This window comes from Leopardus geoffroyi, chromosome B1 (assembly GCF_018350155.1).
Source record: "Leopardus geoffroyi isolate Oge1 chromosome B1, O.geoffroyi_Oge1_pat1.0, whole genome shotgun sequence".
NCBI classification, from domain to species: domain Eukaryota; kingdom Metazoa; phylum Chordata; class Mammalia; order Carnivora; family Felidae; genus Leopardus; species Leopardus geoffroyi.
The window spans coordinates 38,573,428-38,587,328 of record NC_059327.1 but is presented as its reverse complement, the minus strand read 5'-3'; the positions used below and the strand labels follow the sequence as shown (position 1 = coordinate 38,587,328).

Below are 13,901 nucleotides of genomic sequence, written 5' to 3'. Positions count from 1 at the left end.
TCCTTCTCATCTCTACAAGTATTAGTTACTCAGAGAGCCTTCCTTAACCGCTCTACCATGATACCTAGGGCATCACATTCCTCTTTTACCAGTCCGAAGCTCCCTAAACACATCAAAACATTGATATTTCCTCTCTGCTGGGGAAAAGGTTAATCAACAGCTCGTGAATATCAAGCACATAACTCCCAAGAGGAGTATACACCTTTATCAAAAAGATAAATTTTACACAGTTGAACATTAAGTGATTGTAGAGCTATTTTAAGAAATAAATTGTTTCCTCAAACTTGTACAAACTAGCTCTTTGATATTGGTAGGAAAGAACAAAGAGAGGCCTACCTGTTGAACTGGTCTGCAGTAGGGTGATGGAGTTAATCATAACCCCATCATGGGCCTTCTCACTACTGTCAATCATTTCTGCTCCAAGGAATATAATAGAAGTCATAAAATTTCCCTCTATGAAGTAGCTGTTTGGTTGCTGATAAAACTCTCTGTGCTTCTGTCTCCTACAGTGAACGGTTATGTTTGCTGCTCAGACATGAGAAAAGAAGATATCTCATAATTAGAGGGTAGAAACCAGGGAGGGCAGTGTCTGGATTTTGGTTGATTTTTGGGTTCAGGGTAAAGTGGCAGAAGAATGGCTCCCTGATTGAACTAGGCTAGATTTCTCTGTGTTTTACAATTTCTACCTTGTTACTTATTTTAAATTAATACTAGGCCAGAGAAGGGAGGGAGGCACTCCTGAGTTTTGGCAGTTGCCTAAAGCAGCCAGGAGGAAGGCCATAGGAATTTAGAATCATGATGTGAACCCACTTTCACAGTCACCTTTGTAGCTTATCTTTCAAATAGGGGACTTTATGGAATTTCAGAGAACACTGGGACAGATGCTTAAATTTAGGAGAGTTAGTATAAATGGGATGAGTGGCACTTATACTCTGTGCCCCCTGTTTGGCTGAATGGTGTTTCTGATTACATAAAAAATAAGGTCTTTTTGAGGAAAGACTTCTTTATGTTAGCATATTTTAGTAGAACCCATTCACAAATATTCCTGCTGTGTGCTGTAGGTATTGATAATCATTTGGAACATGACACATCTAAAAATAAAATACAGTTTGCTAATTGCAGAAAAGTAACATAAGTTTAATTTAAAAAATTCTGCCAACCCACAGATAACATCATACTCAATGGTGAAAAGCTAAAAGCTTTTTCTCTCTAAGGCTAGGAACAAGACAAAGATGTTAACTCTTGGCCACTTTTATTCAACATAGTGCTGGAAGTCTTAGCTGCAGCAGTTAGTCAAGAGAAAGAAATAAAAGGTATCCACATTGGTAAGGGAGAAATAAAACTGTTGCTATATGCAGATAACATTATATTATATATAGAAAAATTAAAACGTCCACTAAAAAACTATTAGAACTGATAAATGAATTTGGTAAAGTTGCAGAATACAAAATTAATATACAGAAACCTGTTGGATTTCTATATACTAATAATGAACTAGCAGAAAGAGAAATTAGGAAAACAGTCCCATTTACAACTGTATCAAAAAGAGTAAAATACCTAGGAATACATTTAACCAAGAAGGTGAAAGACCTGTACTCTGAAAACTGTAAGACATTGATGAAAGAACTTGAAGCTGACACAAATAAGTGGAAAGATATACTAGGTTTATGGACTGGAAGAATTAATGTTAAAATGTACATATTAATCCAAAACAGTCTACAGATTCAGTGCAATCCCTATCAAAATGACAGTAGTATTTTTCCCACAACTAGAACAAACAGTTGTAAAATTTATATGGAACTGTAAAGGACCCTGAATGGCCAATGTATTCTTGAGAAAGAAGCACAAAGTTGTAAGTATCACAATCTCACATTTCAAACTATACTGCAAAGCTATAGTACTCAAAACAATATGGTCCTGGCAACAAAAATAGACACATAGATCAATTGAACAGGACAGATAGCCAAGAAATAACCCCATACAGGGGCGCCTGGGTGGCTCAGTTGGTTGAGCATCTGACTTCGGCTCAGGTCATGATCTCGCGGTGTGTGAGTTCGAGCCCTCCGTGGGGCTCTGTGCCGAGAGCTCAGAGCCTGGAGCCTGCTTCAGATTCTGTGTCTCCCTCTCTCTCTACCCCTCCCCTGCACATGCTCTGTCTCTCTCTGTCTCAAAAATAAATAAAAACATTAAAAAAAAAAAGAAAGAAATAACCCCATACTTATATGGTAAATAACTATGACAAAGAAGTCAAGAATATACATTGGGAAAAGACAGTATCTTTAGTAAAGAGTTAGACAGCAGCATGCAAAAGAGTGAAACCGGACCACTTTCTTACACCATGCACCAAAAATAAACTCAAAATAGATTAAAGACCAAAATGTGGGATGCCTGGGTGGCTCAGTCAGTTGAGCATCTGACTCTTGATTTCAGCTCAGGTCATGATCCCAGGGTCATGGGATCAAGGCCTGTGTCAAAGCTCCATGCTCAGTGTGGAGTTTAAAATTCTCTCTCCCTGTGCCCCTCTCCCTAGCTTGTACTCCTCTCTCTCTCTGTCTCTAAAATAAAAAAAAAATAATAAAAATAATAAGGACAAAATTGTATACCTGGAATCAGGAGACTTCAAATGAAAACATAGGCAGTCAACTCTTGGACATCACCCTTAGCAGTATTTTTCTGGATCTGTCTCTTCAGGCAAGGGAAACAAAGCAAAAACAAACTCTTGGACTACATCAGACTACATCAGACTAAAGAGCTCCTGCAGAGCAAAAGAAACCATCAACAAAACAAAACAAAAAACATGCTTGAATGTGAGAGGACATTTGCAAATGATATATCTGATAAGGGGTTAACATCCAAAATATATAAAGAACTCCTACAACTCAACTCCAAACAAAACCATAAATAATTGATTAAAAATTAGACAGAGGACCTGAATAGACATTTTTCCAAAGAAGACATACAGATGGCAAGAGACATGTGAAAAGATGGTCAACATCCCTAATCATCAGAGAAATGTAAATTAAAATCACAGTGAGATATCACCTCACATAGAATGGCTAATGACAATTATCAAAAAAACAAGAAATAACAGTTGTTAGGATGTGGAGAAAAGGGAACCCTCATGCACTATTGGTGAGAATGTAAATTGGTACAGCTATGTGGAAAATAGTATGGAAATTCCTCAAAAAATTAAAAATAGAAGTATCATATGATCCAGTAATTCTACTTCTGGAAGAAAAAAATAAAACATTAATTTGAAAAGATGTATGCACTCCTATGTGTATTGCAGTGTTTTTCTAATATCCAAGATACAGAAGCAACCCAAGTGCCCATCCACAGATGAATGAATTGATGTGATGTGGTATACATATATGTGTGTGTGTACATATGTGTGTGTATATATGTATATACATATATACATGTATACATGTATACACATATACACACATATGTGTGTGTGTGTGTGTGTATATATATATATATATATATATATATATATATGTATGTATGTATAAATGGAATAAAACTCAGCAATAAAAAAAGACTGAAAGCTTGCCTTTTATGATACTATGGATGGGCACCTAGAGGGTATTTTGCTAAGTGAAATAAGTCAGATGGAAAAAGACAATACCATATGATTTCACTTATAAGTAGAATCTAAAGAAACAAAACCAGTGAACAAACAAAAACATACCCAGAATAGAGATAAATGCAGAGAACATAAATGCAGAGAACAAACTGGTGGTTGCTAGGGGGTTGGAGGATGGGAGGATGGGCTAAATAGGTGAAAGGGAATAAGAGGTACAAACTTAATTATACAAACTTAAGGTACAAACTTAATTATAAAGTAAGTCATGGGGATGAATAGTATAGTATAGGGAATATAGTCAATCATATTGTAATAACTTTGTATGGTAGCAGATGGTAACTATAATTTTCGGGGTGAGAGTTTTGTATCACTATGTTGTATACCTGAAACTAATATAATGTTGTATGTCAACTGTACTTCAATTTAAAAAAATAGGGGCGCCTGGTTGGTTAAGTGTACAACTTTGGCTCAGGTCATGATCTCAGGGTTTGTGAGTTCAAGCCCTGTGTTGGGCTCTGTGTTGACAGCTCAGAGCTGGGAGCCTGTTTGGATTCTGTGTCTCCTTCTCTCTCTGCCCCTCCTCTGCTTGTTCTCTGTCTCTCTCTCAAAAATAAATAAACATTAAAAAATTTTTTTAAACAAGTATTGTACCATAATTCTGCCCCCTCCATCAAGCCAAAGTTTTCATAAATTTCTTATTCCCCTATAGATGTATGTTTATTTTTCTATACAATTGTAATCTTTCAGTGATCATTTTGTATTTTGATTTTTGTTGTATTATATTTTTTATGTTTCATTTTTAATGGCCATATAGCATTCTGTCAAGAAGATATTTCATTATTGCTTAACCATTCTCTTGTGGTTGGTTTGTTTTATGATGTATTTTTTATATGTTTTTAATGATAACTTTTTTTTTGTTTTAATTTTGCAGGCAGAGACATTTGTTTGGGTTAACAATGCATCGTCTCATTCCCAGAGTGTTGCCAAGGCCAAATATGAATTTTTATTTGGCATATCTAAAGAGAAACCTCCAGATACTAGTAAGTGTTTCCCTACCCTCTTCCTTTAGGTAACAGATGTGAAGTGCTACAGAGATTTCAGATGTTAAAAGCTGAGATTTCTTCAACCAAGAACTGATCTGAAATTACCCAGAACAAACTACAAGAATCACATCCTGCATTTTTAACTTTTATATCTTAGAAAGATTGTTTTGATGAATAAAGTGAACAAGTTTCAAAAAGGTAGGAAAGCAGTAATGAAGGTGGAGAAGTAATCAATCAGTACATGATAAAGGGGATATGAGTTGTCTTGGGAATTAGCTAAGAAAGGGATATTGCATTTGGTTAGGAGCCTGGGTGTGGAGCTAGACTTCCGAAGTTTGAATCCTGGCCTTGTAACTTATGAGATGTATGACCTTGAGTAAGTTATCTAATCTGCTTGTGCCTCAGTGTTTTCATCTATAAAATGGGACTATACATGTTGTAAATAAGATAGTATACATGTCTCAGAATTCTTTTGGGGGTTTTAAGTAAATTGACGAATGTAAAGATCTCAGAGCCACGTTTGGCATGTAACGAGTGTTATAAAAGTGTTTGCTAATGTTATTGTTTATTGTAATCATTATCATCATCATACCATATTTGAAGTTGAGATTTAGAAGTACAGTCATGACTCAACTGAATCATGACTCAATTGAGTCATGACTCAATTCTATCACTGTCTGACACTGATTTTTGTTTTGGGTAGTCAAGGTATCTGACCTAATGTAGCTGTTGTTCAGTTGAAAAAATCAAATAATACCTGCATTTTTGACTTACATGTTAGATAAGATTATGTAATGGACCCCCATAATATTTGGGGATAGCAAGAATGCAGTGTATATGCAACCATGTAATAATTTCTTTTACCTAATGGTGCATATTTATTAGATATAGCAATAGTTGAGGACTCTTGATGAAGAATAAAACAGCTAGGTTATTTTTTAAAAATCATTCTGCTTTAAAAAATTTTTTTAATGTTTATTTATTTTTGAGAGACAGAGCATGAGCAGGGGAGGGACAGACACAGAATCTGAAGGAGGCTCCAGGCTCTGTGCTGACAGCTCATGGGACCAGAACTCATGAATTGTGAGATCATGACCTGAGTTGAAGTTGGATGCTTAACTGACTGAGCCACCCAGGTGCCCCAAAAATCATTCTGCTTTTATTATAGTGCCCCAATTTGTTATTTATCATTCAGCGTAAATACCTAACTATTCTGGGCTTGAGTTTTAGGGCACTTACTCATCTATTCATTATTTCTCAGACAGGGTATACTGATTTACCCAAGACTCTTTAAAACTCCTTGGCATAGCCTTTGCATGTCACATTGTGATTTTGTGCTGATTAGAGGTGTTTTTTTATTTTTCTTTCAGAAAAAGTATTTTTACTTTACTATGTAGAGATAGTATCAAATGTCTGCATAGTTCTCTGACTTGGTGGGTGAGTTTGGTTATTCCTTACTCCTAGGTTTTGAGTAGTTTTCTCTGTATACCTGAGTCAAATCAAAATGACATTTTAAACCTGTTTTTATTTGCCTTGGTAAAAACAGTTAGTATTATTTGTGTCTGGTGTGATGTTATTCTGCAGATGTGAAAGTATGCATGTATTTATTGAGTAAATATGTTTAAATAACAGTTATGTGTAGTTATCTATACTGGGCACTGTGAGGGTGCAAAGAAGTAAAGACACAGTTCTTTCACTTTAGGAGCTTATTCTTTGGTCAGAGAGAAACATATCTGTAAGTGATTGGTGGGGGGGATGATCGTTTTCAGCTGTGACTTCATGGAGAGTTAGAAGTTGAACTTTTTCATAAAGAATGACTAGTGTTCTGATTAGTAAGGTTTTAGGGGAGGGCATTTCAGATTGAGAGAATGGAATGAGCCAAAGGTATGGTGGCAGAAAATAAAAATTGTTTCATGGACAGGAAGGAGATTAGCCTGGTTCGTTTTAAATTTAGAAAGATAATCATTTAAATGGGGGGCAAAATCATTTGGGCCTAAGGCAGGATAGAGTTTGCATTTTATCCAGGTGTGCAGAGAGGAAGTGGCAAATCAAGATGAATTGATCTGGAAATTGGAACAGAGCAGCAGAAGCTATCAGTTACAATAGGAGGGTTGTAAAATGCAAGTTTATATTGACTTGGAAAGTATTCTTTTCATATCTTTACAAAGAAATTATAGCATATTTTTTCATTTCAAAAACACTGTTGAAGTTTCTTTACATAGACTAGTCATTTGTCATCAAAACACTGCCCAAATTCAGACGACTATAGAGTTAAGGTAGTAGAGAGAATAGGACAGTGTTTCTATTTGAATTTGATTGATAGACATATCTCTTCCCACAAAGGTTTTTTTTTTTTTCCATTAAAAAAGAAAAAAAGTAAATTAAATAAGTGACTTAACCTAGGTGCTCCAGAAGCAGCCTGCTGGAGAAATGGATGCATCCCCAGTAATACTCAGGAGGCATCACCTGACAGGTGGTACTCTAGTAATGACATAATCAGATCAGCTAAGGTCCCGTGGTTCGTGATCCTCTGTGAGGCCCAAGGAAAATGTCACTGCTACAGGGAGAGAAGGTTTAGACTTTGCCATTGAGCAGCAACTTAACATGAGTTGTTGGTAGGAGGTTCTAGGGGAAACAAGATTATTTGCAAACTATAGCTTATTGCAGGGATTTTGAATCAGTGGCAAGGCTTAGAATGTTGGATGGGGTACAGGAGAACACGTGAATGGCGGAAGAATCTCTTGGCGTGGAATTAAGATCTAGATTCTCATTATCTGTTTATCACTATAGTGAAAAGAAAGAAGTGACTGTGCTTCTTTAATTTCTGTGTTCCCTCTGCTTTCTGGGAGCTGCAGGTTTCAGGAGCTTCTCAAGGGCTAGAGCAGTAGTTGGTAGTTGTTGAGAGACTCTGGGCTATGTGTGATGTCAGTTGTGCTGTTACTTAATGAGGCTGTGAGCCACCAGAGATAGGTTGCGCACTTCCATTCTAGTCAGCTATTAGAATATGTGTAGAGCTGCATTGAACTTCAAAGAGATAAAAAGAGATATCACAGGGGCTGCACTTGGGGCTAACCATAAGGCCTGTATTAATTAGCAGTTGAGTGACAGTGCCTTTCAGACTTTCTACTTCCCACACCTTTCCTCTTTAGGTTACTGCTTAGATGACCAGTATGGCTTTTCTAAACTAGTCAGATAAAGTACACTTTAACAGGAGGGTGGCTTCAATTTGGGAAAGTATGTTTTTTGAAGTGTTCATAAGACAGTATCAGATGGCCAACATTAGTTAGTCTCTGATTTGGTCAAAATCTGGGAGGGAAAAATGTTTGAGAAATTCTTTGAAGAAGATTAAGATTCTGTTCCTCAACTTTTAGGCAGAACAGGTGACTTATAGAAGTGCATGAGAAAGTAAAGGGGCCTGTGGGATGCCTTCTAAGAAGGGGAATCAACCTATATGACTCTTACAAATTGACAGAATCTCACTCCTGTGTTCTTTATGTTTTTTCACCCTGTATTCTTTATTGATTTGTAAACTTTTTAAGGTAAGTAGGTAAAGAAATGTGCTTCAGAAATACTATCGAACTTGCCCAAGGGTAGTTTAGATGCTTTAGAATGAGGTAGAGGTCAGGGAGGAGGTAAGGGGGCAGGGGATTGATACACTGATTTTCCAGAGCTCTCAGAGTGGGAAAAAGTCAACTCATGTGGAACTGAAATTCAAGCCTGCAGCAAAGATGGGGTAGAGATTCAAGTGTATCTTCACATGATATCTAGAAATTGACATAAAACTGGTGTTAGACTTGTTGACCTTAAAAGTAAAAAAGCCAGTTATTTTACTAGCAAAATCAGTTTATTCAGCAATAGCAGAGGAATTGCAATCTGGGACATGTGAACTATGGCAAAACATAAGCAAGTTCCAAGATCAAAGGAAAGGAACATTATAGAGAAAAAGAGGAAAATGGGAGGGGCTGCTTTCAACAAAAGTTTGTTGGAGGAAAGCAAGAGTTTAGGGTGGTAACAGTTTCTCATTGGGTGAGTTGTGGTATTATTGGCTGAGCTTATTGCTGGCCAAGGAGAAATTCTTCCTTTCTGCTGCTGGAATCATAAAGTAGGTTTCTTCCTGTAGCGAAAGCACAATACTGCTCTTCATGCTGGGGTCTGCAGTCGACCAGTGGTAGGGCACGAGAACTTCCCTTCTGGCCTGCCCACTCCATTTTAAATGAGGTTTTCTTCAGTTTTCAGTTTCACAGACTGGAGAAACTCCACAAATTATTGCTGGAGTATGCAAAACTACTCTGAGGGATTGTCTCACAGCTCAGGACAAAGAAAACCCCCATGTTAATAAATCAGTAATCCATAATATTGATCAACTCAATAAAATGGCATAAATAGCAAAAAAAGAAGGAGCTTCCGTGGAAGGGGGGGCGGAATCAACATTCACAACAAATAGGGAATCAAGACCCAAAGAACTAGAGACAGTAGAATATTCTGAAATTGTAAAATTGGTTTGTTTAAAAGATAAAAGAAGGAAAAGAAACCATTATGATGAAGGGAAAGTGTGAATCAGGGACATGCATATTTGAGCAAGAAACAAATACAACTTACAGAAAATAAAAAATACAGATAGTGGAATAAAACCCCCCACAGTGCTTGGTTAAGTGTACATATTTAGGTTTACATTTGGTAGGGACTGATGAACTCTTTTTTGATCCTTGCTTATCATATGTTATCTGTAGAGAAGTGAAAAGAAGGGGGGAGAAAAGAGCTTCTGTAATTCCAAACAATATGTTCTAATTTTGGTAAAGTTTACTTCTGATTTTTTGTTTGTTTGTTTGTAAGTTCCATACCCAAGAGTACATGGATGTTTCTTCTTGTTTCTTCCTCGTTCACTGAATATATTACTCTGTAGCAGACATTGTTCTAGGTCTTGGGAATAGTAGTGAACACAACTAAAATCCACATTTAACAAACTGTTTAACAGAAAGATTGTTCTGGGGTACCTGGGTGGATCAGTTGGTTAAGTGTCCGACTTTGGCTCAGATCATAGTCTCAAGGTTAGTGAATTTGAGCCCCGTGCTGAGCTCTGGGCTGACAGCTCAGAGCATGGAGTTTGCTTTGGATTTTGTGACTCCCTCTCTCTCTGCCCCTTGCCTGCTCATGCTCTGTCTCTTTCTCTGTCAAAAATAAATAAACATTTAAAAAAAAAAAGTAAGATTGTTCCTATTCAGATTCTCCTCTGGGTACATTAATGTTCATCTTTCACAACCTCTTCAGCATTGAATATTATCTCAAACAAAACACTGTACCAAATTTAATAGAGGAAAATGGACATAACTAGCTTTTACTCCTTCAGATGTAGGCATTTATTTTTTATTTTAAATAGGAAATTTAAGTTCTTATTACCAAAATGATATGTGTGTATAATGTGAAAAATATAACTTTTAACAAATTATACGTGGCCAAAAAACAAGAGTCATCTTCTTTGCCACTCTCCATTCCCTCCCTTAGGGGCACATTGTTAGTACTATTCTCTAAATCTTTCTCTCTCCAAACCGTGAACCTGACTCTTCTTCCTCTGAGTGAGGATCCCACAACATTCTCTCTCCCAGTTCTTCCCTGTGTTAGTGATTGCTATCTTGACTGATTATTGCTTTTTTCTCCTACCCTTTTTTTCCTTTCACTTTTTGGAAAAGCTTTTACTGTAGTTGCCTCATAGATAATATGCTAACATCTGTATTATGGTTTATTCATCCCCCCCATACCAAAAGTTGTGTTTTTATTGTTTACTTGGTTACAGCTATGGTTTTTAAATATTAATATTTGAAACTGTGTTTCGTAAGCCATGGATTCTAAATAGTCATCTCATGACATTCTTCTGTAAGATAAGAATGCGGTGCCTCTGCATCTCCCCTCCAGCTGCCCTTCTCCAGGCTAAGCCTCCATCTGTCTCACCTTTACTTTTATAAGACTTATGGCATTTACATTCTGTTCTGAAACTAGGACACAATCTTTTGTGTTTTTACTATAGGTTGACTCTAAAAATTTAAAATCCAGCACCAGCATTTACAGAATGTAGAGTCCAGGTAGTGTAGTTGGGCCTGATGTGAAACGCAAGTAGATCCTGTGTCTGTAACGTGCTGTTCATGGTTGTACAGCTAACCAGAGCAGAGAGGAGAAAAAAGTGAGGGGAGGGGCCAGCAGGTTGTTATAATTTACTGATCAATTGTTATGTCTTTACTTTATCACTAGGTGTAACTGGATTATTATTATTTTTGAACATTGATAAAACCTTACTATCCAATGTAAAGAAGGGTTAAAAGGTAGGAGTTTCCAGTTTAGTTGTTCCAGTGTGCAAGGTATCAACAAGGACATAGATGTTCCCATCACTTCCCTTTGCCATCTGCAACCTGTTGGCATTCATCCAAGACATGTCCCCTCATGTTATCAAGATGGCTGCTGTAATGCCAGCCCCAAATTCTCATACAAGTATGTCCAAAAGAAAATAAGCTTCTTCTCACCTCTTTCTCTTTCTTAATTTTAATTTAAATCCAAGTTAGTTAACATAAAGTGTAATAATGTTTTCAAGAATGTAATTTAGTGATACATCACTTACATATAACACCCAGTGCTCATCCCAACCAGTGTACTCCTAATGTTCCTTGCCTATTAATTGGATTATTTGTAACAAGCAATTCATTATCACCATGAACACATCCTTCTTAGAACCTTCTGACAAACTTGTTCTAATTTTTGCTAAAAGTTTTCTATGTCTTTATGCAGCTGTTCTCCTTAGATTTTTTTTTAATGTTTATTTATTTTTGAGAGAGACAGAGACAAAGCTTGAGCAGGGGAGGGGCAGAGAGAGAGGGAGACACAGAACCCAAAACAGGCTCCAGACTCTGAGCTATCAGCACAGAGCCCGATGTGGGGCTCAAACTCACGGACCATGAGATCATGACCTGAGCCCAAGTCGGATGCTGAACCGACGGAGCCACCCAGGCGCCCCTGTTCTCCTTAGATTTTAAAAGAATTGTTTATATTGTATTCTTGATTAGATGTACTGCTTTTTGGATTGCATGTTTCATTCTTGGAATCCTTTTTTTTTTTTTTTTTGACTGGAGTCTGTCCGTCTGTCCTTTACCCTATAGTAATACTTTTGGAGAGGTTCTGGGATTGGTAAAATTCCTAAAGCTTTGTATGTCAGAAAATGACTATTTTGTTTTTATGCTTTGTTGCTTTTTTCCACAGAATTAAAGTCTAGGTTCACGTTATTTCCTTTCAGAAGTCTGATGCTACTGCTTCCCTTTCTGTTGGATCCATTGGTACCATGGCCACTCTGATGCTTGCTCCTTTTTGTCACCTGCTCTTTCTCTCTGGACACTTTTTCTCTGCCCTCTGACATGTCAGGAGGCATGAATCATTGTATTTTCAGCAGGGTACTTGTTGAGCCTTTCCGGTCATATCTTTCTGTAGCTTTGGGACCATTTGTTCTATTATTTTTAATTATTCCCTTTCCACTTTTTAAATGGTTTTTACTTTGAAATTCCTACTAGATGGCTGTTGGTTCACTTGGATTTGATTAATCATCAATGTCTCTTAATTTTTCTTTCCTATTTAAAAAAATTAAAAAATTTTTTTTAATGTTTATTTACTTTTGAGAGAGATACAGAGTATGAGTGGGGGAGGAGCAGAGAAAGAGGGAGACACAGAATCTGAAGCAGGTTCCAGGCTCTGACCTGTCAGCACAGAGCCCGACATGGGGCTTGAACTCATTGACCACAAGATCATGACCTGAGCTGAAGTTGGATGCTTAACCAACTGAGCCACCCAGGCACCCCTCTTCTATTTTAAAATATGTAATTAAAAGCTTTCTAATAAAAAATTCACTTTGATAATTATACTTATAATTTCAAAAGTTCTTTCCCGTTCTCTGACACTCAGGTTTCCCATTCTCTGACACTCTGTTCTTTTGTGTATGCATTATTATGTTGAATCTCTAAAGAATTAATTAGAGTTGTTTTTCTAAGATTACCTTCTGTTTCTGGAATTTCTACTTCATCCAGGGTCAGTTCTATTTTATTAAATCTTAGAACTTCTCTTGGAAGCCACTGTTTTTCTTCAAATGTCTGTTGGAGTTGTTTTTTCCCCATTCATATGCACGAATGAAAGACTGAGTTCCCAAATATAGATAGCTAGAATTTCTCTGTATGTGTGGAGTATATCCCCAGCAGGCCTCTTCCTTGACGAGGAGGGAGGGCTGATAGAGAAGGGCTGAGAAGAATCTTGGTGAGCTGAGATTTATGGACTGGTATAGGGGTACGTGGGTGGGCTAGGTGCTTTTGATGCCAACAAGCTGCTAGGTAGGGAGAATGGTGGAAGAGGGGACAAAATGGGAAGCTGCTTTGTAGGTAATTCTTCAGGTAATCACAGTGACATCTGTTCTGCTTCCCATTCTGGGTGTGGACACCTGTCAACCCTGGGCGTTTAGCTTCTCTGTGGTTTTACCATTAGGGTAACAAAAACCTTCTGGATTAGTTCTTGGTTGTGATTTCTGCTTTATCTTGTCTATGATTATAACCCTATCCCTTTTAGTCTGACAAACTCATTAAAATCTCTGGCTTAATAATGTTCCTCTTTTTCTAAGCATTGTTAACAAATTTGTTTTGAAATTTGTCATTTATTTTTAAAGTTTATTTATTTTTGAGAGAGAGAGCGAGAGGGTGTGCGAGTAAGTGGGGGAGGGGCAGAGAGAAAGAGGGAGAAAGAGAGAGTCTCAAGCAGGCTCCATGCTGTCAATACAGAGCCCAATGCAGGGCTTGAACCAACAAACTATGAGATCATGACCTGAGCTGAAACCGAGTTGGATGTTTAACTGACTGAGCCACCCAGGTGCCCCTTAAATTTGTCATTTTAATGGGACTTAGAAAAGGAGAGGAGGCAAACTTGTGTCCTTATCTATCATAGTAACCCAGAAATATGAATAACTCTTTTTTCTCCAGTTTTATTGATATATACAATTGGCAGATAACATTGTATACGTTTAAGGTATCCAATGTGATGACTTGATAAGTATGTATATTGTGAAGTGATTACCACATTAAGTTTAGTTAACACATCTATCACCTCACATAGTTTCTTTCTTTCTTTCTTTCTTTCTTTCTTTCTTTCTTTCTTTCTTTCTTTCTTTCTTTCTTTCTTTCTTTCTTTCTGTGGTGAACACATTTAAGATATACTCTGTAAGCAGATTTCAAGTATGCAATACCATATTGTTAACT

At 37.1% G+C, this 13,901-nt stretch overlaps 1 protein-coding gene across 17 annotated transcripts in view; it reads left to right on the top strand.

Annotated features, from left to right (window-relative positions):
* PSD3 (pleckstrin and Sec7 domain containing 3) overlaps positions 1 to 13,901 on the top strand; it is a 796,422-nt gene that overhangs the window by 277,402 nt on the left and 505,119 nt on the right. For all 17 annotated transcript variants that reach the window (XR_006707649.1, XM_045458150.1, XM_045458143.1 and 14 more), the window contains one exon: positions 4,521 to 4,629. Coding sequence is in view for 16 of the 17 variants with exons in the window: in XM_045458150.1 (XP_045314106.1) it covers positions 4,521 to 4,629 (109 nt within the window). In the remaining variant the exon portion in view is untranslated. The remainder of the gene's footprint in view (positions 1 to 4,520; positions 4,630 to 13,901) is intronic.